Source organism: Maudiozyma barnettii, assembly GCF_903064755.1.
Source record: "Maudiozyma barnettii strain CLIB 1767 genome assembly, contig: KABA2_02, whole genome shotgun sequence".
Lineage (NCBI taxonomy): Eukaryota > Fungi > Ascomycota > Saccharomycetes > Saccharomycetales > Saccharomycetaceae > Maudiozyma > Maudiozyma barnettii.
This window is the reverse complement of record NW_024545239.1, coordinates 951767-975061: the sequence shown is the minus strand read 5'-3', so window position 1 is coordinate 975061 and position 23295 is coordinate 951767. Positions and strand designations below refer to the sequence as shown.

The window sequence follows — 23295 nt, the reverse complement described above, 5'->3', positions numbered from 1 at the left end:
AATGTTAATCGAACTCGTCGGGGTAGCACGGCAGGGTGATAATACTCTTTACTATCAAGAACACAAAAAATAAGTAAATAAAATATATTATGGCTACCATCTAGTTAAGCTATCCTGTAGAATTACTTCAAAACTATGAAACTTGCCCTACCTTTTCGAATTACCCGCCCTTCTTTTTACCTCTTGCAGTTTGGAATAACCGCTCTCGCCCTCCAAAAAAGTGTGAAAAAACTGAAACTACCCCAAAAACAGAAAGTCCACAAATCTCGAGATTCGATAAAAAATTTACATCCTACTTATTATTATAAACTGCAGTTCGTTGAAGATGATAATTACAAACTCCAACCGGCACAGTAGATATATAACCATCTTGCTACAATTGACACAACTTCTATATCAATAGAATATTGTACTACAATCGTTATAATAACAATTATTTTCTGAAAAACTATAATCAAGATGTATATACCGAATAAGTTTTTCATAACGAATATTAAGAGCAAATAAATGTGGATCAAACTACCCTGCAGGAGTTAAGACGTTACGTAATTTCAAGATTGTATCAATTGCGGTGGCAAATACAATATATTTGATAATAGCAGACACAAAGACCCACCCACATATGGATCTGTAAAACCCATATATATATTATTTACGTAGAATAGAATAATTATGACGATTAGCTAATATGGAGTTAAAAAGTAGACCCTGTTTTGTATGTATGCAACTGTTTAAGGAACTCAGCCGCCATACCGTATTTCATATATTCACACACAAACGCACACCCACACTAACAAAAATGAATAATATTGGTCACTTCTCCCTTTTCGTTGAAGGTAAAACGCCCCGTTTATTCTCTCTCTCTCTCTCGACAGGGAATAAAATTGAATTATTATTCATTACGCACAGTTTCTCTGTCAGTCTTTTCTATTTAATTTGGATGAATATCTGAATGAGGAAAATTATTGAGAGACGAACAAATAAAAAAATGAAAAAGACAAATAGTTAAGAAACGGTCGTGCAAAGGCGGTTCGTCATTTTGAACGTGCAATGCTCCCTTTTTTCTAGAATGTTCTATCTCGCTCTCGAAATGGTCGTTTTTTTCTTTTTCCCATTCATTTTGTCGGTAAAAATGAGAACATTGCTTCGACGATAGTAAGTAAAATTCAATTGAACCTTCAATAATTAGGTAATTCAGTAATATGAATAATACATATATATATATATATTTTCAATTTCAGGATATATAAAGTGGGAAAGTTTGTTAATTTATTTCAATTGCTAACTATATTATATTCCAATTCATTTCTTATATTCTTAAACTTCTAAATAGTTCTTTTTTTTCTTATTTATTTTACGAAAAAACAGATATCTATAGAAATATTCAATCAAAAACAATGTCTAAAGCTGTTGGTATTGATTTAGGTACTACTTACTCCTGTGTTGCTCACTTTTCTAACGATCGTGTCGAAATTATCGCTAACGATCAAGGTAACAGAACCACTCCATCTTTTGTCGGTTTCACTGACACTGAAAGATTGATTGGTGATGCTGCTAAGAATCAAGCTGCTATGAACCCAACTAACACCGTCTTTGACGCTAAGCGTTTGATTGGTAGAAACTTCAGTGACCCAGAAGTTCAAGGTGATATGAAACATTTCCCATTCAAGTTAGTTGATGTCGAAGGTAAGCCACAAATTCAAGTTGAATTCAAAGGTGAAACTAAACAATTCACTCCAGAACAAATCTCTTCTATGGTTCTAGGTAAGATGAAGGAAACCGCCGAAAGTTATCTAGGTTGTGACGTTAAGGAAGCTGTCGTTACTGTCCCAGCTTACTTCAACGATTCTCAAAGACAAGCCACTAAGGATGCTGGTACTATTGCTGGTCTAAACGTTCTAAGAATTATTAACGAACCAACTGCTGCCGCCATTGCTTACGGTCTAGACAAGAAGGGTAAGGAAGAACACGTTCTAATTTTCGATTTAGGTGGTGGTACTTTCGATGTCTCTCTATTATCTATTGAAGATGGTATCTTTGAAGTTAAGGCTACTGCTGGTGATACCCATTTAGGTGGTGAAGATTTCGATAACAGATTAGTTAACCATTTCGTTCAAGAATTCAAGAGAAAGAACAAGAAGGATATTACTACTAACCAAAGAGCTCTAAGAAGATTGAGAACTGCTTGTGAAAGAGCCAAGAGAACTCTATCTTCTTCAGCTCAAACTTCTGTTGAAATTGACTCTCTATTTGAAGGTATTGATTTCTACACTTCCATTACTAGAGCTAGATTCGAAGAACTATGTGCTGATCAATTCAGACAAACTCTAGACCCAGTCGAAAAGGTTCTAAGAGACTCCAAGCTAGACAAATCCCAAGTTGACGAAATTGTTCTAGTTGGTGGTTCTACCAGAATTCCAAAGGTTCAAAAGCTTGTCACTGACTTCTTCAACGGTAAGGAACCAAACAGATCCATCAACCCAGATGAAGCTGTTGCTTACGGTGCCGCTGTCCAAGCCGCCATCTTAACTGGTGACCAATCTTCTAAGACTCAAGATCTATTGTTGCTAGATGTTGCTCCATTATCTCTAGGTATTGAAACCGCTGGTGGTGTCATGACCAAGTTGATTCCAAGAAACTCTACCATTCCAACCAAGAAGTCTGAAACCTTTTCTACTTATGCTGATAACCAACCAGGTGTCTTGATTCAAGTCTTCGAAGGTGAAAGAGCTAGAACGAAGGACAACAATATTCTAGGTAAGTTCGAATTGTCTGGTATTCCACCTGCCCCAAGAGGTGTTCCACAAATCGAAGTTACTTTCGATGTCGATTCTAACGGTATCTTAAACGTTTCTGCTGTTGAAAAGGGTACTGGTAAGTCTAACAAGATTACCATCACCAACGATAAGGGTAGATTATCTAAGGAAGATATTGAAAGAATGGTCTCCGAAGCTGAAAAATTCAAGGAAGAAGATGAAAAGGAATCTGAAAGAATTGCTTCTAAGAACCAATTGGAATCCATTGCTTACTCTTTGAAGAACACTACTTCCGAAGCTGGTGACAAACTAGAAGAAGCTGACAAGGAAGCCATCAACAAGAAGACTGACGAAGTTATTGCTTGGTTAGATGCTAACACTACCGCCACCAAGGAAGAATTCGACGATCAACTAAAGGAATTACAAGAAATTGCTAACCCAATCATGTCTAAGATGTACGAACAAGGTGGTATGCCAGGTGCTGGTATGCCAGGTGCTCCAGGTGCCGGTGCTCCACCAGCTCCAGAAAACGAAGGTCCAACTGTCGAAGAAGTTGATTAATTGCATCATTAATAGGAACTTTCCTAAATTCAAATGAAATAATAAATAAAACCCCCCATACATACATATATATCCTTATTATATAGTAACTCTTAACATATAGAATCTATTACGTATACGAACTTTCCTCTGTTTCTTTTATTTTGATATATGTATTGTTTGCAGCGGTGTTTGCAGCAGTGAATCATAATGCATCAAAAAAGCAAACATAGATTTCGAAATAATTCTTTAATAAATTACGTATTTACGTTTATAGCAAATCGTTAGAGATCTGACACACGAACGTCATATATTAATCAGAAATCTAAACTGGAAGTCCTAACTACATGTGTAACCGATGAATGAATATTTACCAAACTCTTACTTACTTGGTATTCAATTGACCATTTCTACACATTCAGGGCAGCAAGTTGTTTATTCATACCCTCCAACTACTGTTGCATGTGCATCCTCAGTATCCAATAACTTCAACGTCAACAAAACAAGTAACAAACATAAAGATGGAGAATTGAAGTTGCAAAGAACTCACGATGAATCAGACTCTTCATCTTCCAGTTCATCCAGTTGGTCGTCAGGTCTGAGTGACTCCGAATTATCAACAGACGAAGCCGACGAATCCTTTTCTTCTAAATCAGATGAAACAACCTCTTCAATGTCATTCCATGAACGAATGAGTACTGAGCAATTACTAGATATGTTCAAAACAGGGACAGATGGAGTGTCTGAAGTGATGGATGTGCAAATGAATGAGCTCTTCTTTTCAAAGGAAAATTACCAAGATATTGATAAGATATTTGGATTTAATTCAGAATTCGTTGCTGAGTTTTGCACACCTGATAGGGATTTATGCAATACACGATTTGAGTTTACTATAGATGAATTTTGTTTTCTTGGATTTCCTATTCATAACGATTCAAATGGGAAATGGAGAAAATCAAAACACAGCAAGCATACATCTAGAAAATCAGTAAGTATAAGCCATTCGAAAAGAAAGAAATCTGTAACAACATTATCAGTGCATTCATCTGGATCAAAAAATGCAGAGTCATCTAGTACACAACGAAAAAATCCTGAACTAGAGGAGGATGAAATTGTAAAGAACCAGACCCCTACACCTTCTGAACTGGAAGATGACATTAATGACTTAAGTAAATCTATGAATATGTTTCACGTATGTTTTATTTTGAACCCCCCATTGATTGAGTATAACAACAGAGTAGATGATATGTACCAACATGTGGTGGCAAAATTGTCACTTCTTCTTCGTTACATTCAATCAAAGACACAATTCGTTTCAGACGAATGTAGCATTATTCTAAAGGAACGTGAATACGTAACAAAACAATCCGATACATACCAGAAGCTTAGAAATCCCTGGGAAAAAGGTAAATATTTATACGAAAGAATACTAAATAAATCATCTCTGGCAAGAGCTTTAACTAAATGTGTAGATCAAATACACCAAAACGAAATTGCGTCGATTAAAATAGGCGATAAGATGATTTCATTACAAATCCCCATTCAAAATGAGTTTTCGACCTTACCAAATAATCGCTTGGTTGAAATTTTACCACATTCTTATCTTACCTCAATTGTAAATAGAAAATTTATCGAAAGAGCTTCCATGGCATATAATTCTAAAGTTAGTGGCTTCAAAACGTCTAACACGGGGGGTAATTATTCAAATAATGATAGTGCTATAAGGAACAGCGCCGATGTAAGATATTTGTTACAAGATGATGGGGCAGATGATGACGACGATATTTTAGACTATACTCTACTACTTTTAGATGATCCCATAATAATATTAAAAAATTTAGAATCGATGACTCTTGGCAACGCAAGTTTTCAAGATAACAATGTGGGCGATGTTAACACAATTATTTTGAAGGAGTTAATTAAACAAATCCAACCTACTGTCCCTTTAAGATACTATCACTATATCATCACTGATATTTTGCAGATTGAAGGAAGCAATATTACTTATGATATTCTAAGATCATTTGCTCTGCATCTTATATATTGGAGACATGCACGTATTATTATTCCAATAAGTTCGAAATATAAGTATGCTGTGTCTCCTCTGCTGACATTAACAGTAACCTATCTTGAAGAATCTAAGATATTTAAAGATAAATTTCCATCGTTGCCTTCACTAAGTTATTTTTTGGGTAAATTATCTGAGCCTGATATACTTGAAACAACCAAAAATCCGAAGGCATCAAACTTAAGCAAGACTATGGGAAACAATGAGAAACACATCGGAATAAGACCATTTGGTTCTCTTATTCCTAGCAAGGAACATAAGGGCATATATTTAGGCGCTTTAAGCTGGCTAATAAAGCATGGTTATGTCTATCAATTGCTGACATTTGTCTATATTAGAGTTGATAAGAAAATTAAAATGCATGTAGAGGAAGATCTAGAAAAAGAAGGATTTAGAGTTAAAAACAAAGATAAAAAAAATGCGAAGAGTGAAAGAAATATTCAAGACTTGTCATTAAATTCTATAACTAACGAAATCAATTCAAAGACTATTGCTCCTGACCCTACCCAAAAACAGAATAAACCAGAATCTGTCGGAGTGGACAACCTAATACCAGATTCTATAAATAATAGCATTATGAAATCCGATAATCCTAGTAATGATGATATTTTGCACTTTGAGTTTGATGATCCTGAACTACAACAAGATTTTACAATAATTTTAGAACCCGAACGAGCAACAGCACTTGAGAAGAGATGGTTGTATAAATGTGTTTCTGAGCAAGCTCCTGATATACAGCTATTGTTTAAAAGATTACTGAAATATTTTAATGGTAAGACACCTTTAGAGTTAGTGATTCTGAAGGAAAACATATCAAGACACGAGATAAAGAAATTATTCCAGGTTCTAGATAAATACATAATGGAAGTCCTTCATTGGTAAAGAAAAGATACATATGTACAAAAGATAGATAATTAGCCGTACATCGTAGAACGAAGTAAAGCTTAAGCGTAATAAACTTGGCACCTAATTAATAGTATATATTTTACTTATTGAAGTTATATGTCACAATTAGTGAGATACTGATAAACTATTTTGTATTTAATATGTATTTAAAGCATTAGACAAAGCCCAAAGGGCATTCCGCGCCTCGCCAAATTGGGAACCGCGAAATAATAGAATAATAACGGATAATCTTTGGATTATGGTAACATAATCCGTGTGCAAACTTAAAATATGAATATATTATATAGTAATATTAATACACCATTGCAACTATATCTCTCTCTCCAATTAGTTAATCATTGATTTCTTCTAAAATTTGCTCAAAAAGTTATCCATTTATCACCTATTTAAAATTGAGAATCAACAGGGTATCGATTTAGGGAAGAATGGACGAGAAGAGTATCAAAAGTGAAATACTCAGCACATCTTCTGATGAAAGGAGGATATATAAATCAAGAATTCAAAAGTTTAAAAAGTCACATTTCCATTATGTTGTATTATTGTCTTCTATTGCTGCATTACAGTTTATAGCAATTGCATTTTTTACAAGAGGATTCTTATTGACACGACATGTTTTAAATGACTTAACGCCACCTTTTAATAATACGCATACACCTTACGAAGCAGAATTCAACAAAGCTGTCATATTAATAGTCGATGCATTGAGGTTTGATTTTGTCATACCAGTCGAATCTGATACTGCTAACCAATACTATCACAATAACTTCCCTGTTCTTTATGATCATTTTGTCCAAAGCAATGGCGGAACTTCTAGCGATTCCTCTATTTTGTTGAAATTTATTGCAGATCCACCTACCACTACTTTACAGAGGTTGAAAGGGTTAACGACTGGCTCCTTACCTACTTTTATAGATGCTGGCTCAAATTTCAATGGTAATGTTATAGAAGAAGATAACCTCATCAAACAGTTTTATGAAAATGGCAAAGAGGTACTCTTTGTGGGAGATGATACATGGGATGCCCTTTTCCATCCATTTCTGTCTAATAACAGTGAGCCGTTTGAATCATTAAACGTATGGGATTTAGATACTGTAGACAATGGTGTTATTAATTTCTTCCGTGATAATCTAATTAATAGAAATGAGAAATCACACAAATGGGATGTCCTAATAGGACATATGTTAGGGGTAGATCATGTTGGACACAAATATGGTCCAAACCATTTCACAATGAAAGATAAGCAAATCCAAGTTACCTCCTTTATCAATGAAATTATTTCATCTTTGGATGATGATACACTATTAGTTGTCATGGGTGACCATGGGATGGATCATACCGGTAACCACGGTGGTGATTCAATTGATGAATTAGAAAGTACATTATTTCTTTATTCTAAAAGACCCAATGCTTTTAGTGAATCTATCAATGTTGATGACTACTCTGTTACTAACATGGGTAAAACATATAAACAAGTAAACCAAGTAGATATTGTTCCCACACTGTCGTATTTACTCGGAACTCCAATACCATTCAACAGCTTGGGTTGGCCAATTGAGGAGATCTTTAATTCAGAAAATGGTAAACGTTCAATGATGAGAGCTGTCCTAGAGCAATTAGATACATATAAAGATAAAATGGGTATTGACCTTGAAGATGGTTTTGAATTCGATGGAACTAAAGAACATACTACGGAACAGATCTTGAACCGGGCATACCTATCTGGTGATTTTGAGTTAGCTCAAAAGTACCAAACTAAATTCCTAGAAATCTGTAAAAATTTGTGGGCCAGGTTCGATTACCACAGTATTGCAACGGGTGTAACATTAATGACAATATCTACGGTATTATTATTATCTGTGGCAAAGGTCATACCTTCTATTGTAATAGATCAAATGGTACCGGAATTCACACCTTGGATTATAATAATGACATTGGTCTCAACAGCATGTTTCCATGGTATATATTTTGTATACCATCAACCACCATTTTTGAACAGTATACTTTGGTCAACACTTTTTGGTGCAGCTATTGGAATTATTATTGGTTGTTGTATTCCTATATTTGATCGTTACAGTTTAGGTTGGATTTTTATTAGGTTTTTCCAAGATCTAATTGCTGATTATTGGACATGTATTGGAACCTTAGTAGTATTAATGCACGCATTACTCTTTACTTCAAATTCTTTTACAATTTGGGAAGATAAGATTGTTTCATATTTACTTACAACATTTGGTATGCTAACTTTTTATGAATTTGTATTTTTGCCAAAGAGACAATCGACTACAGCTTTGTTGACTGCTAAGATAAGTGAAAACGAGGGTACAACTTCTGGGGTGAGCTCGTCAGTTGCAAATTCAAATTCGTTACCCCTTTCTAGATTTGCTAGATTATTAGGTGGCTATCATTCATTGGTTTTACTTCTATGCACAAGACTTGCATCTTTAATTACCATTTGTCGTGGCGAACAAGGCGAATATTGTACACCAACATTTACTAACATTACCAATTACTCAAATTGGTGCATGATTCTTTGCTTTTTGATCATATTTTTAATACCTGCTTGCATTAAAGGTTATTACAACCTGACGTCATCATATCAGGCCGCTGCGCCAATTTGGATAGATATATTCCTAAAAGGTATTTTGTTTATTAATTTCATTTACTGGGGGTTGACAGCTGCTGAGAATACTGTTAGTGACTTGGATTATGATTTTACTATAATTAAATTTACTATTGCAAGAATTATAGCAGGGTTCACGCTGATTGCTGTGAATGCTGGCTGGTTGATGGGTCCACTGTGTATTAAATTGAATGTACACAACACTGATGTAAAGTCACATCAAGCTACAATATTAGGATATACTAATATATATGGTTCAGAATATTTCTTATTGGTGATCAACACTTTGATGGCCTTAATGTTATATAATAAACCATTAGCTCAAGTTTCAATTTTCCTAATGTGTAACCAACTGTTATCGATCTTAGAGATCATTGATTTATTAAAATTGAAAGAAAACATTATTGGCCCTATTATATTAGGACTGTTATCGTATCAACAATTTTTCTCAACCGGCCATCAGGCTACAATTCCATCAGTTCAATGGGATGTTGGCTTTATCCTAACCGATACTATCACTTTCCCCTTCACCCATATTGCGATATTGTATAATACATTCGGACCTCACATCTTAGTAGCACTTTCCGTTGCCCTATTAACACTATGGAACCAACCACCAGACGTGTTGAAACCTCAAACGTTATTAGGTAGAATAGTCTCGAACAGTGGTATTCTGCTAGCATACCATTCTATATTATGCTTAAGTTCCTTTATCTGGGTAACACATTTCCGTAGACATCTGATGGTTTGGAAAATATTTTGTCCAAGGTTTTTGTTTGCAGCTTTATCTTTAATTGTGACACAAGTAGTAGTAACCTTTGGTACTGTTGCTTTTGCTAGCAGTAGATTGATAACGCATATTAATAACATATTTTGGGGTTAATCCTAACAATAGGTGAGTAAACAGAATAAAAGATATACATATATCTTTAAATTACCTAAAGTATAGTATATATTTGTTTATACGTTATGATAAATATCAATTATAATAAATGGCACTCATAATTTTTTTTTAAAACAGAAGAGCTTCACATATTGACAAAAGCCGTAATTACATAGTTTGTACTAAAACCTAACGCAACACAAATCTAAGCATATGCTCATATCTTTTAAAGTATATAATGTTCATTAAAAGAAAACGTTATCCAAATTTTCAAACCCATCTCCAAACTCGTCGTCAAACCCATTACTGAACGGTTCATTCTCGTTAGCGTTATATTCAGTAAACATATCTTCCAGTAAGTTATCTTGGGGTTGTTGTGGTTGTGGTTGTTGCTGCTGTTGCTGGGATTGCTGGGATTGTTGCTGGGTACCAGTATTCTGTGATAATTCATTTGAGGAACCGTTTGTACCATTTTGTACTCTACCAACAGAAAGTTCATTGGATTCATTTAGTGTACCTGTGGTATTAGAATTAGTAGCCTGAATTACCCCTGATCCAATATCTGCGGAATCTGCCGCCGCTACCGTTGTTGCCGTTATTGTCGTCGAAGGTAATTGAATACCTGAAGGTAATCCATTATTATCACTAATACCAGTCGATTGCCGTATTGTCGTTGGATTGGTTAGTACATTATTTGCCATTGATGTTCCAACAGCTGAAGTTGTTGTAATCCCAGAATCGACACCTGGAGCCATCTTTGTATCTATCATTCCTGTTGAAAATTGTAATGAATTTCTTTGTTGTGCCTCGTCTATCCTTTGTAATTCCAAATCACGCAATCTTTGTTCTTCAATACGTTTTTGTTCTTCCGCACGTTTCTGTTCTTCTTCTCTTTTTCTTTGTAATTCTTTTTCTTTTCTTTCTTCTTCTTCTTTTTTCTTTTGTTCTTTAATCTTCATATCTCTCTCTTGAATCAATTCCTTATATGTAGTGTCCCAATAATCATTTGGTGCTTCACTTGGATCTATTTTTAAAGATGGAAATTTCTTAACATGTGTAACAATACGTCTATCCTGAGAACGTAACCCATGAGTATCACAATACTGTCGCGTAGCATCTTCTGTATGTTCCAATGTGGCGTATACAGAAATATCGTTATCTAATTCTTTAGCCAAATCCAAATGAAGTTCTTGAACATCTAAATCTGCAGATGTCCTCTTCAACTCATCTAATAATGTTTGTTCTTGTTCTACTTTTGTCTTGAAAGTCGTAATAATATTTCTTAAAGTTACAGGGTTCAAAGACTGGAAAACCCTTGGAGGTTTAATCTTTGATAAAGGCACCGGTTGATTTGTCAAAGCATTCATGAAATCTGTAGACAAGATGAAATTTTTTAATAGATTAGCTCTAAATGATATAGTGTCACTTTCATCATGTACTATTGAATTCACTTGTTCTGGTTTCAACCGATTTGCTTCATTGTCCTTTATTTGTTGTTGTTGCATCTGCTGCTGCAATTGTTGCAAATGTGCTTGTTTGTTACCTTTAGCATGATGACTTCTTTTCTTTTTAATCACAGCCATACTTTAATTATACTAGTATATTCGACCGTACCTTTTTTATTTTTTTGGTTCTTTTTGTATTTTATCTGTATACTTTTTTTTATTCAGTTTAAAAATAGATAATACCTGCCAAATATATTTTCCGGGATAATGTCTTTTCTATTAAACCGTAGCTTCTCTAACCTAAATGTAACTATGTCAACATAGTATCTCTTTCAATAAACAATTACTAAACCTGTCTGTCTGTCTGTTTTGACGAATAAATTCAATATCAACAAAGGAAAAAACACGGGAAATTTCGGTCATTCTCAACGACTAACAAATATATATCATCATGTACGACTATACCTAAACTACAGAAAATTTCGTTTTCTCTTTTGGGTTTTTAACGGCCATTTCGGGAAATTTGAAGCGCAAATTGTAAAGAAGCCGTCCACTTCCACTCATCTCATTGATTGGAATCATCCGACGAGACTAAATAGTTATATTTATTTATTTATATTTATATAAAGGTAAAGCGCGGGGAGTGCGGAAGTTGGGCTTGACTAATAATATAAAGCAATTAGCTAGAGGTTATAGATAGCAGAAGAAGCAATATACATTCCGTAGATCTCGAAGTTCATTGAGTCACAGATATATATATAAGTAGATAAATAAATATGTGTAAAGTAATGATAACATATAAGATAGTTATCATGTATAAGTATCTTATATATGAACGTGAGCTAGTGGAACTTTTCACTTGAACTTTTTAGGGGTTACCCTGAGTATACAAACTTTAAAGTTGTCAGATGTAGTGGTAAGTTAGCCGTATTTCGGCGGTTGGAGAAGGCAGGGAAAGAGATGAGGGAGTTTTAAATAACTCTAAAGTAGATTTAAGATCAGATATTTTAGAAGATGTAATAAATTTTAAAACATCCTTATATTCATATCCACATCTATATATATACACAATCTGTTGATAATGATTACGCTGTTTCGAAAATACCCGCTAATATTCTCGATAGTATACTTATTTCTATACCAGGGACTCGGGTCTGCTATCATTGGCGGAGGGTCTGAATTTGGTATAGCCTATGGTATGTATCATAACTCACCACATCTCGTAACATTGTGGGCGTTTCCTAATACATTGTCTGGTGACTGTGCATTGACATTATTTATTCAAGTAGGTCTTACTTGGGTAGTTGAGGAACTTATGGTAGGTTATGATGATTATCTAGATAATACATTTGAATTCCCTAATTGGTTTGTCGAGTTTTGGTATAATTTGGTCGTAATTAAAACTGGTAAGTTTAGTAGATTCATGCAATGGTATTTTGAAATTAATAATGGTGTAATGCCATATAAAGATAATAATAAGTTTAGTAATAATAGAGATATTGATTTAAAGAAAATGTCCTTATTTCAGTTCTTAAAAAGACATGTCATTAAATATCCAAATGAAAAATTATATTTTAATATCATTGAATGGTTATTACGTAAAGTATTAAGGGCTATGTTATTTGCTGTGACTCTATTTATATTTGTTTGGCCTATTTGTATGGGTATATTTGCATCAATTGGTACTAAAATAAATGGACATGATAGATATTTTAATAATTATCCAGAACCTGAATTAATGAAACTTTCTTATGGAGCTGTCATTGGGATGATTACGACCCCATGTTCAGTGGCTGTCATTATACTTCGTAATAGAATTTATGAAAGAGTCATTAGAGATCGTAGTTTTATCTTTAAAGTTAACACTAGTGATGCTACTCGTATTTTAAATTTCTCAATGCCTAATAATGTAGAGGAACTCCCATCACAATTGTTCACTCCACCACATGAATCAGATTATGATTCAACTATGGGGACAATAATGCACGGAGATTTAGAAATTGAACAGGAAGAAGAATACATTAATGAACACTTAACAGAAGAAAAATTACAAAGGTCCACTAGCTCTCCATCGACTTCCAATTCGATGGTATCATCATTACCAAAGAGTATAATTGATAATTCAGTACATGAATAATATACTATCCATATCTCTTCTTTTCTTTTCACATATTCATATTTTAATATTACTATGGTTACAATACTCAAAATTATTTTATTCATCAATTAATCGTTCTTTGATCACTGCATCCCTTCATTCCTATTTTTTTTTACACTTGAAAAATAAACCATATTTCTGATTCATCATTTATATTGATTGATGCCCAGTCCACTCTGTCATATACATATACATAAATATCCACATACATACATGAATCCATAGATTCATACATTAGACACTCAAAACATCATTTAAAGATCCATTTTTACCAACAAAACAAAATAATTGGAATATAATTAAATTTTGATCGTGTTCAAATTATTTTTGTTTTTTTAAAATATAATCATACAATTCTTATATAATTACATAAACATAAACATATTACTATTTTATTTTGTTTATTACCGTCATACTTTAATTGTTGGGTATTTAGATATTAATTCATTGTTATTGCATTTCCAGAACTTATCATTAACAATATCTTCAAGAGAATCATCAATCTCATTAATATCTTCATTATATTCATCTTCTAACAATGTGCACATTAAGTAATCTCTGATAATGTTAACGAATTCTAAAGTTTCTTCGAAAGATTCTTCTGAACTCTCAGAGTCTTCGTAATCATCTTCTTGTCCAGCTTCTTGTCCAGCTTCTTGTCCAGCTTCTTGTCCTGTACTTCTTTGAACTGAACTGTATCTGTTTTCGACCATATTTAATGTACTGTTACTTACTGGGATTGCATTTACTACCAGGCCATTTGGCAAAGTATACGGTAATGAAGTGACAGCAGCTCCATGAGTAGTAGCATTAGCAGCTGCAGATGAAGATACAGATCCAATAGCCGTTGAAGGTCGGGTATGTTGTTGATGAATCATAGACGGTATCATTGGGTAGGATGATATAATGTTTGAAGTACTGCCAGCAGCTGTACGGCCCCAACTGTCAATAACATTCTGTTGATACCTTGGTTGTAAACCTTGAACATCTGTCATTGATGGCAACATCGTAATCTTATTATTAGTACTGGCACCAGTGTGAGGTACATCCAGGACAGTTGTCTGTGGATATCCTGTTCCGCTTAAAGGAGGTAATTGAGCATATCCACTAAACATCGGAGCATGTTGTGTTTGCATTGGTATATTACGATGTTGATAGGTAGTCGCATTAGAGACCATATTATTGGATAATTCAGAGAAAAATCCGGCGGCGTTTGTTGCTACTTGATGAGGTAAGGAGTCCATAACTGTTGAAGGAGATACCCTTTCCTGTGAGTTCGTTGTCACACTATTGTTGTTATTGTTATTAATATCTACAGCACGATATACACGAGGATCTTGAATCGTAGTTGGGATACCTGTTATAGTTTGACCTATTACCATTTGCAATTGATTATCAAGTCTATTAGTTAAGATTGGTTGGTATGATTGAATATCATTAGTGATGAATTTTCTAAAACCATTATTTAAATGAGGTAAGCTTGTCATCGAGGTGGAAGGTAAACTTCTTGACCTTTGATCTATACTTGGTGAAGTAGATGATAATCCATATATTATTGGGTGTTTATTAACTCTTTTCGAACCAACTTTTGGACCTCTCTTCCGTTTTGCAATATTACCATAATCCAAATGGATCTTTAAATGTTTCTTTAAATCTTGAGGTCTTTTAAATTTCTTAGAACAAGATGAACAACTGAACGGTTTCAATGGAATATGTACTCTAATGTGAGAAGTGATGTGATCTCTCTTTTCTGTCTTCGTTTGACAAGTATCCCAATGACAATCCAATTGCAAATTTCTTTGAGATTTTCTACCAACATGATCCTGACATAAATGATGATATAATAATTCAGGTTGAGAAAATTGTTTATCACAATGATCCCATTTACACATTAAAATCAATGGTTCCATATCGTTACCTCCAGCACCACCACTACTACTATTAGGTGTGGATGCACCACTATTATTCATGTTATCGCTGTTATTACTACCAGTCTGTGAACATGTAGGGCTAGGTAAATTATGGTGATCAATAGTTTGGTTATATTTAGACACTGAAATCGAAGATGGAGTCATTACAGTAGTATCAGATCCCTCGATGGATGAAGAATCAGTAGTCAAATTTGTTACAGTTCCGGTAGTGGTAGAAATGGATGGAGTAGCCATAACAGTTGTTGCTGAAACAGTTGTAGGATGAGTCTCAGAAACTATAGAAATGTTATTCTGAGTAATATAAGAAGGAGGTGTGGCAGCATCTAAATTATTTAATTTAGTAACATTTGAAGTAGGACTACTATCTTCCGAAATAGGGCTAATTGCCGAATGGGTTAAATCACCGTCATTGTGATTATTATTTGGTGGTGTAGCTGCTTCCATATCAGATTTATAACTATATCCATTATTATTGTTATTGTGGTGGTTACTAGTAGTAGTATTAGCAGGAGTATTGCTTACTGCGTTATTTAATAAATCATGTAATGGTACCAAATTTGGTTTAGCAGTTCTGTCCAGTTTTGTCATCGTTCTACTTGTTAATAATATAACTAACAACTGGTCCAATATACAATTATGTTTTATTTGTTTTTTCTTCTTGTGTTTATAAAACAAAAATTTGTTACTATCAATAGAAGTGAAAAGATTCAGTAATAAATATTTTTCCTTCGAGTATATATATATTTATATATATAAATGTTTTGTTTTATCCTGGTGAAGAACTATGCAGGGTCGTTCGTTAAACGTATTACAAGTGACATATAACTTTTTACTGTTGTATGTCGGTTGCTCCTCCTTTATTAAAAGGTTGTTGTTCCCATCAGCGTCATTTCGTCAACCGTTTACTTCCAAAGCCACGATTGCTATTATTATTGACTATTACAATTTTTCTCAAAGCCTCTCCCTCTCTCTTTCTCTCGCACTGTCTGTCTCGAAAGTTTTTACATTAATTGTTTTTTATGTTGGAAAAGCTACACAAATACCCGCAGAACTCAGTAATCAGCATGAGTTAAAATTCTATTGTTTGAGTTGCTAATTAAAGAAGTTTCTAATAAAAGTCCGTAGAACATTTGCTCGAGGTAAAAACGGAGTGGACAGTATTTCGTGCAGGGTGATAATAATATAACTGTGCGGGTAACACTTGATAAATTTTGTCGTTTCTTTTTTTTGGAAATTTAGGGTTATTGTTAGGGTTATTTGATACAACCCTAGGGTTGTTAATATTGAAAAGTTGAATACCTTATGAATTCTTTCGTTCTATAGTTGATTATCTCATTATGCAACAGCATTCCATAGCTACATTGGAAGAGCATTAAGAAGAGAAGTTTAACAAAAGATTGATATTATTTACTAGAGCTGAGCGTTGAGTATAAAAGCATTATAGCTATAATCATTACAAGGTATAGGGAAGTACAGCATTCTGCTAAGTTCAGCCAAAGATATCATTATAATAACAAACGTCTTGAAAGTTTTTACACTACTTCACCGACTGCTTCCTGTAGAATACCTATATTACACTATTAATATTATTAATATCCTGCATATTCTAATTATTGATATCTATTTTAAGAAATTAATCTAACAAATACATCCCCTTTTAATTATCCCTTTATTATAGATATTCATTACAGATATTCATTATACACCAACAAGACATACAGAAATACATATCACATATAACAATGCAAGAAAGGAAGCATACATTATCGACAAGCCATCACGTTAAAACGTTAAAACAACAACAATATGATAGAAATTTAATTGATTTTGTCATTGAATTAGTAAGAATCAATGATCATGATACGTTGGCATATATTGCTAGAACATCCGGTATACCGCCTCAATTGAGACATATCGTATGGCCGATCTTATTAAAATATCATCCAATGTGTATAGCCCCGAATATTCTATCAAATATTGTTTCATGGGATCCTACAATGAATACCCATCATATGATTATTGAGCCATCAACAAATAGATCCAAAAGAGAAAATTCTGATAAACGTTCAATAAATAATAATGGTAAAGAATCACAAGATGTAAATTCAACAACAACTACTACTACTACTTCTACTACTACTAATAATAATAATAATACTCACTTAAAAGATGATAAAAAAAATAAAAATGAAAGTGCTAATACTAATGATAGCAATAATGACAGTGAATTTGATAAATATAATGAACTTGATAATGATAATGAAATCGATAATGATGATATTGCCTTGGAGAAAGCAATTGTTCATGACTTACAAAAATATTTCAAGATACGAACAAAGATCAAAAATTCTGCAACAACAACAACAACCACGACACCTAATAACAATAGTAGTAATAATACAAATATAGACACTTCGTTGCATAGTTCAAGAACATGCTCCCATAATGATTCAGATCTTTTAACGACGGCAAATGAATTAAAAATCATTGATGCTTTAAAAGATGCAATCCTGAAATTTACCAAAAAATGGTCCAAGGTTTATAAATATGAAAGTGGTCTCTCATGGATAGCTTTGGGTCTCGCGGAATGGTTTCCAGTTCTTCAATCGTCGGATTCTAATGACGAATATAGTCATAATAATAAATGCAATGGCCCTGTTATACTTTCAGGTAAAAAGCATGTTCATGGACCTTCGCAACCATCTGTCCCAATAACAACAAACAATTCAAAAGTTACCAACGAAGCCATTATAAATGTATTAGATCGGCCTGATAATGATATGGCTGCATTATCATCTGTTTCATCGACAACAAAACCCACCACAGCTCCTACAACTTGTCATAAACAATCCACTTCATTAACATTCTTATACTCTGAATATCCTTTACCAGAATCCTTGCAGGATCAATTACCAGGTGAATACATCTTCAATTTTGTAGATATGTATGAAAGACTCCTGTTGGTTATATTACATAGTCCAGATAGTGAAATTTCCACAGAGAACATCAATAAAGATTTCCCATCAAAATCATCCTATTTATCGAACTATTTCCCTATTCTTTCTGGTGGTGATCTTTCATTCCAATTTCAATTATTTTTCAAGGTCTTTTCGTCTATCCTACCTGAACTTTTTCAACCACTAAATGATGAATCATCATTACAGCCAAACTCAGTAAGGTCATCTTGGTTATATTGGTGGATTAAATGTGCTGGTGCTAGATCATTACAAAGACAGGATCGTGGTCGTATTTGGGATTTATTGTTAGGTTGGAGACCTAAACCAAATATGGATGCAATGAATTTTTTCTTAAATTATAATAATCACAAAGTATTTAGTCAATTATACCATTGTCCACCCCCTGGACTTAATGAAAATTTCCTTAGATCCAAATCTATTGATATTACATTTGTTAAGAAATTATTAAAAAGTGATACATTTTGGTTCCCTGATCTTGATAATATCCCATTAGGTTCCGAGAAATTTCCATATGATTTTAATGTATTTAAGGAATTATTGACGCGTAACAAATATGAACAAATTTCAAAGGAGCCTCCTACGAATGATGATTTTATGACACCTGTAAGTGCAACGGTTGATTCAACTGACTTACAACAAGATCTTTTAAAATCTGTTGCCTCCTCTCTTTCTAATTATTCATTACAGGATCAAAAAGATGGTTCAGTCGATAGTACGAACAGTAATGGATATGACAATTTAGCCATGTTTGAATATTCCCAAGTCCATCCCCATATACAGGTCATATTTATATATATTGCCGTGTTGCAATATAATGAATTTAAATTATTAGAATTTGAAGAGACTGAAATCTTAGAATTCTTAAATAATTTACCAATGTTCTCTAAATCTGAAGATTCAAATTTCAGAAATTTATATCTTGGTACCGATAATATCCCGAGTGACAATAGTCATCAGCATGTAATAAATTCAGGGAGGAAAAGCACAATGATATCAAGAGCAGACGATAGTAGTAAGAGATACACAAGTGGTGAATTATCTACAGGGCTAACAACAAGATCATCTTCATCGAGTTTGTCAAGTGTCTCAAATACTTCTACAACAAATACCACAGGTAGTATTGTTTATAACCAAACAGTGAATCAAAATTCTCATATGATGATTGAAGTAGGTAATGATGCCAAGGCATCAAATTCATTCAACGATTTATTGACTATTGCAGGTGATATTTGGAGGAAATGGTTATGGAAAGAATTAGAAGAAAGTGTAATCAATGATCTCGAATAGGGCTGTAACTAACAATGAATTATAGATATTTAATATTAATATATAGAGAATTATAGCTTTGGTGATCAATTGATTGTTCTCTTGTAATTACCAATTTACCGATCTATCTATAAAATTACATAAAGAATGAATGTTTGTTTACCTTTTATTCTCTTTTTTTGCAGGGACCTAACAAATTACGTGTGAAGGTTAAAATAACAATGAGAGACGAGCGAGAAAAAATGTAAAAACGTAAAAATGTGGGTACTAATTAAATTTGTTATTATATATAAGTATTCCTCTGGTAACAATGACGTTAGATGGGGGGGAAAACGAAAAAAAAAAATACATTAAAATTATTGATGGAACTTCGAAGTAATTAATATAAAAAAGATTGATTAACGATCAGGAATAGGTGTAAACTCCGATACTACATAGAGAGTGAAGTTAAATAGCTATCCTTTAGAATAACATTATCAGATAAAATAAACAAAAAAACGTAACAGTTATTTCGGTTCGTATCAATCTCATCTCATAGATACTATTGTGGATTTCTATTCTTTGTATTATCATATGAAAAATTAAAGAAATAAGCATCAATTCTAGCATATTGATTCATCATATAGAGCTGTACAAAAACGAAGAAGAAGGGATAAATACCTGGTAAAAAATATAAATATATTATTAAGAAATGTCTATGTTTTTATCAAGTGTCAAAAATTTTGTTCAATCACCAACTGAATTAAAAGTCAAACAAGCCACGGATGAAGATGAAAATTTTGGTGCAACAGCTACGCTCATGAATGAAATCTCAGTTTTAACATATAGTTCTAAGACTTTAAAGGAGATCATTCCTATCATTAAGAAGAAATTATTATTGGGCTATAATAAGAGAATCATTAATCATAAGAATTCTATTATGTTATTAAAGACATTAACATTAGTTTCTTATTTAATGAATAATGGTTCTAATGATTTTGTTAGATGGATTAAATCAAATATTGATGTATTCGTTCATTTAAATAAATTATCACTAAATGTTACAGATAAGAAAAATGATGCTGGTATAGTGACACAAATCGTTGCTACATCTAAGGATATAACACTTTTAATCAATGATGATGATCTGTTAGAGAAACGTAGACGGGATGTTGTTCAATTTCGTTCTAGTATATCTTCGCCGGGCAGAAAATCTACAGATAATAGTCATTTAAAAAGCATTGAATTAACAAGAATTGGTTCAGAAAATAAATATAGTAATAATGACCCAAATAAAGTGAACAATTCTTCGAGTATTAATCTTGGTTCTCCACGAATATTACAAAGTAGTCCATTGCAACGAAATTCACATAGTTTAGATTTAAGGATAAGTAGTAATCCTCTTCGAAATACGGGAGAATATTCTAGAACATCATTAGGGCCTGTACGAGAAGAAGATACTGGTGATTCTTCAGCATTACGTGACCTACGCGGCTTAACGTTTTCTAATGAGCATGATGGAGGGATCGACATGGATGAATTTAATAGATCAAGACAAGAGGCAGTTACTACCAGCGGGACCAGTTTCCGTTCAAGGTTTAAAAACAATATACCATTCGTATAATGGAGAAATGATGAAAACATCGGTGAGCTTTTATTCATTTTATTTCCTTGCTTATTTTACGAATTTTTCCACTTTATTACATAAGAGATGAGACATTCATAAGAATGTGTTTTTCTTTATCTCTATTTTAACTCAGCATAATCATAATCACAATCATATATATATATACTAATTAATAGAAAACACAAGAAATATATATCACGTAAAATATTCCATAATGGTATCTATCTATACAGACATACTTCTCATAATGAAAGATTCGTATATAGGGAGTTTGTATAGACGAAGCTCTTCTATAGAGGATGCCACTTCTTGCCAATTAAATACTCCGAGCCTAAGAAGCGAAAAGAGTTCACCCAATTCTCTTTCTATGATATTTAGGCGGACTTGCTTAAGGGACAAGCAAATGAAAATTTCTATAGGTTCTGCCGAGGTAAAAGAGAAAAACGTACCATGAGCACGCAAACTAACAAAAAATAAACCAAAATTATTTGGATGATTATTTTGTTCAGCGCAACTGAAAATTTTTGTTTGTTAGACACTCATACTTTCATCAGTAGCGGTTAAACAAAGGAGAGAAATTGCTCTAATATATACATTTGATTGTGATTATAGTACAAGATTACATACATATGACAGAAATGCATCATTGATTAGTGCAAATGATATCTATTTACACGATTTAAAAAACTAAGATGGCTCCCATTCATTGATTCAAATAAGTATATATATATAGACAAGAGCTACAATATGAAATAAAGATATTTCTACAATGTACCTGGTGACTAAGAATACTACCAACACAACCTATGAATAAATAATTGAAATTTGTGTTCTTCAATTATTTAATTATACCTTATTCTCATTTATAATGGATAGGATTGGACATTTCCAATTCCCGATCACGTGGCGCGAGCCGTGCAACACGATATTCCCGGGAAAACTAAAAGCAAATTGCGCCATCGAATATTCCAGCAAAACGCATAAATGAATAAATTAAGGAAACAGCGAGCACGGGGCGGGTATAGCACGGAACTGTCAGCAATACTGCGCCGTTTTCAGTGTGTACAAAGTAATAAATGATAAATAACACACAATTTTTATCTTTCTCTATTGAGAGAACCACGGAGTTTCTTTTCATTAGTAACGTATGTTGAGCCATTTAAACTAAATGAGAACAATGATTGTGCCGCACTTAATAGTAAATGATAGCATTTTAATTTGTGTGTGGAGAGAAAAAAGCTTGATAGTAAGCTCAGCTGCATTTTGGGGCTGTTTTCTTCTCTTTTTTTATTTATGTGAGGCAGTGGAATATATGGCAACAACAACAGGTGGCAAAACTATCAAAACGGTTATAAAGAGGATATTTTGGCTCATAGTATAAAAAGGGAGATTAAATTCAAGGGATTTTTAAAACGTTATTTTGTTTTTCCTTTCTGTCATTTTTATTTTACTTTTTATTTTATTTTATTTTATTTTATTTCTTAGATGAAACTAGGCAGATAAGAACAAACGTGTTAATCATTTTTAATTTATTAACATATCCATAAATATACGCTTCTTTCTTTACGACAGCTTATATTGATTAACTTTTAATTATTATTATTATTATTATTTGAAAACTACTATAAACAATGCAAATTTTTGTTAAGACTTTGACCGGTAAGACGATTACTTTGGAAGTGGAGTCTTCCGACACTATCGATAACGTGAAGTCCAAAATTCAAGATAAAGAAGGTATTCCTCCAGATCAACAAAGATTGATTTTTGCAGGTAAACAACTGGAAGACGGTAGAACTCTGTCTGACTACAATATTCAAAAGGAGTCTACCTTGCATTTGGTGTTGAGATTGAGAGGTGGTATGCAAATCTTCGTTAAGACTTTGACCGGTAAGACGATTACTTTGGAAGTGGAGTCTTCCGACACTATCGATAACGTGAAGTCCAAGATTCAAGATAAAGAAGGTATTCCTCCAGATCAACAAAGATTGATTTTTGCAGGTAAACAACTGGAAGATGGTAGAACTCTGTCTGACTACAATATTCAAAAGGAGTCTACCCTACATTTGGTGTTGAGATTGAGAGGTGGTATGTGAGATAAACAAATTCGAGTACATCGAACTATCTACTATGAATATGTA

General features: G+C 33.2%; 9 protein-coding genes across 9 annotated transcripts; 7 read left to right on the top strand and 2 right to left on the bottom strand.

The window, feature by feature from the left end:
• Positions 1–1397: 1397 nt before the first annotated feature.
• Positions 1398–3317, top strand: SSA2 (Hsp70 family chaperone SSA2; the record flags this gene model as incomplete). Its single annotated transcript, XM_041549109.1, has 1 exon — positions 1398–3317. The coding sequence occupies one exon, from the start codon at positions 1398–1400 to the stop codon at positions 3315–3317; it is 1920 nt and encodes a 639-aa protein (XP_041405043.1).
• A 337-nt stretch (positions 3318–3654) lies between these two features.
• NPR3 (Npr3p) lies at positions 3655–6246 on the top strand (the record flags this gene model as incomplete). Its single annotated transcript, XM_041549108.1, has 1 exon — positions 3655–6246. One exon carries the CDS (start codon positions 3655–3657, stop codon positions 6244–6246), a length of 2592 nt encoding a protein of 863 aa, XP_041405042.1.
• A 449-nt stretch (positions 6247–6695) lies between these two features.
• Positions 6696–9773, top strand: GPI13 (mannose-ethanolamine phosphotransferase GPI13; the record flags this gene model as incomplete). The annotated part of the gene is made up of 1 exon (XM_041549107.1): positions 6696–9773. The coding sequence occupies one exon, from the start codon at positions 6696–6698 to the stop codon at positions 9771–9773; it is 3078 nt and encodes a 1025-aa protein (XP_041405041.1).
• Positions 9774–10018: 245 nt separating this feature from the next.
• On the bottom strand, positions 10019–11356 carry SNF6 (Snf6p; the record flags this gene model as incomplete). Its single annotated transcript, XM_041549106.1, has 1 exon — positions 10019–11356. One exon carries the CDS (start codon positions 11354–11356, stop codon positions 10019–10021), a length of 1338 nt encoding a protein of 445 aa, XP_041405040.1.
• Positions 11357–12299: 943 nt separating this feature from the next.
• KABA2_02S09372 (uncharacterized protein) lies at positions 12300–13355 on the top strand (the record flags this gene model as incomplete). Its single annotated transcript, XM_041549105.1, has 1 exon — positions 12300–13355. One exon carries the CDS (start codon positions 12300–12302, stop codon positions 13353–13355), a length of 1056 nt encoding a protein of 351 aa, XP_041405039.1.
• A 431-nt stretch (positions 13356–13786) lies between these two features.
• On the bottom strand, positions 13787–15895 carry RIM101 (alkaline-responsive transcriptional regulator RIM101; the record flags this gene model as incomplete). Its single annotated transcript, XM_041549104.1, has 1 exon — positions 13787–15895. The coding sequence occupies one exon, from the start codon at positions 15893–15895 to the stop codon at positions 13787–13789; it is 2109 nt and encodes a 702-aa protein (XP_041405038.1).
• Positions 15896–17049: 1154 nt separating this feature from the next.
• Positions 17050–19572, top strand: OCA5 (Oca5p; the record flags this gene model as incomplete). Its single annotated transcript, XM_041549103.1, has 1 exon — positions 17050–19572. One exon carries the CDS (start codon positions 17050–17052, stop codon positions 19570–19572), a length of 2523 nt encoding a protein of 840 aa, XP_041405037.1.
• A 670-nt stretch (positions 19573–20242) lies between these two features.
• Positions 20243–21154, top strand: ENT4 (Ent4p; the record flags this gene model as incomplete). The annotated part of the gene is made up of 1 exon (XM_041549102.1): positions 20243–21154. One exon carries the CDS (start codon positions 20243–20245, stop codon positions 21152–21154), a length of 912 nt encoding a protein of 303 aa, XP_041405036.1.
• Positions 21155–22788: 1634 nt separating this feature from the next.
• UBI4 (ubiquitin) lies at positions 22789–23250 on the top strand (the record flags this gene model as incomplete). Its single annotated transcript, XM_041549101.1, has 1 exon — positions 22789–23250. One exon carries the CDS (start codon positions 22789–22791, stop codon positions 23248–23250), a length of 462 nt encoding a protein of 153 aa, XP_041405035.1.
• Positions 23251–23295: the final 45 nt, after the last annotated feature.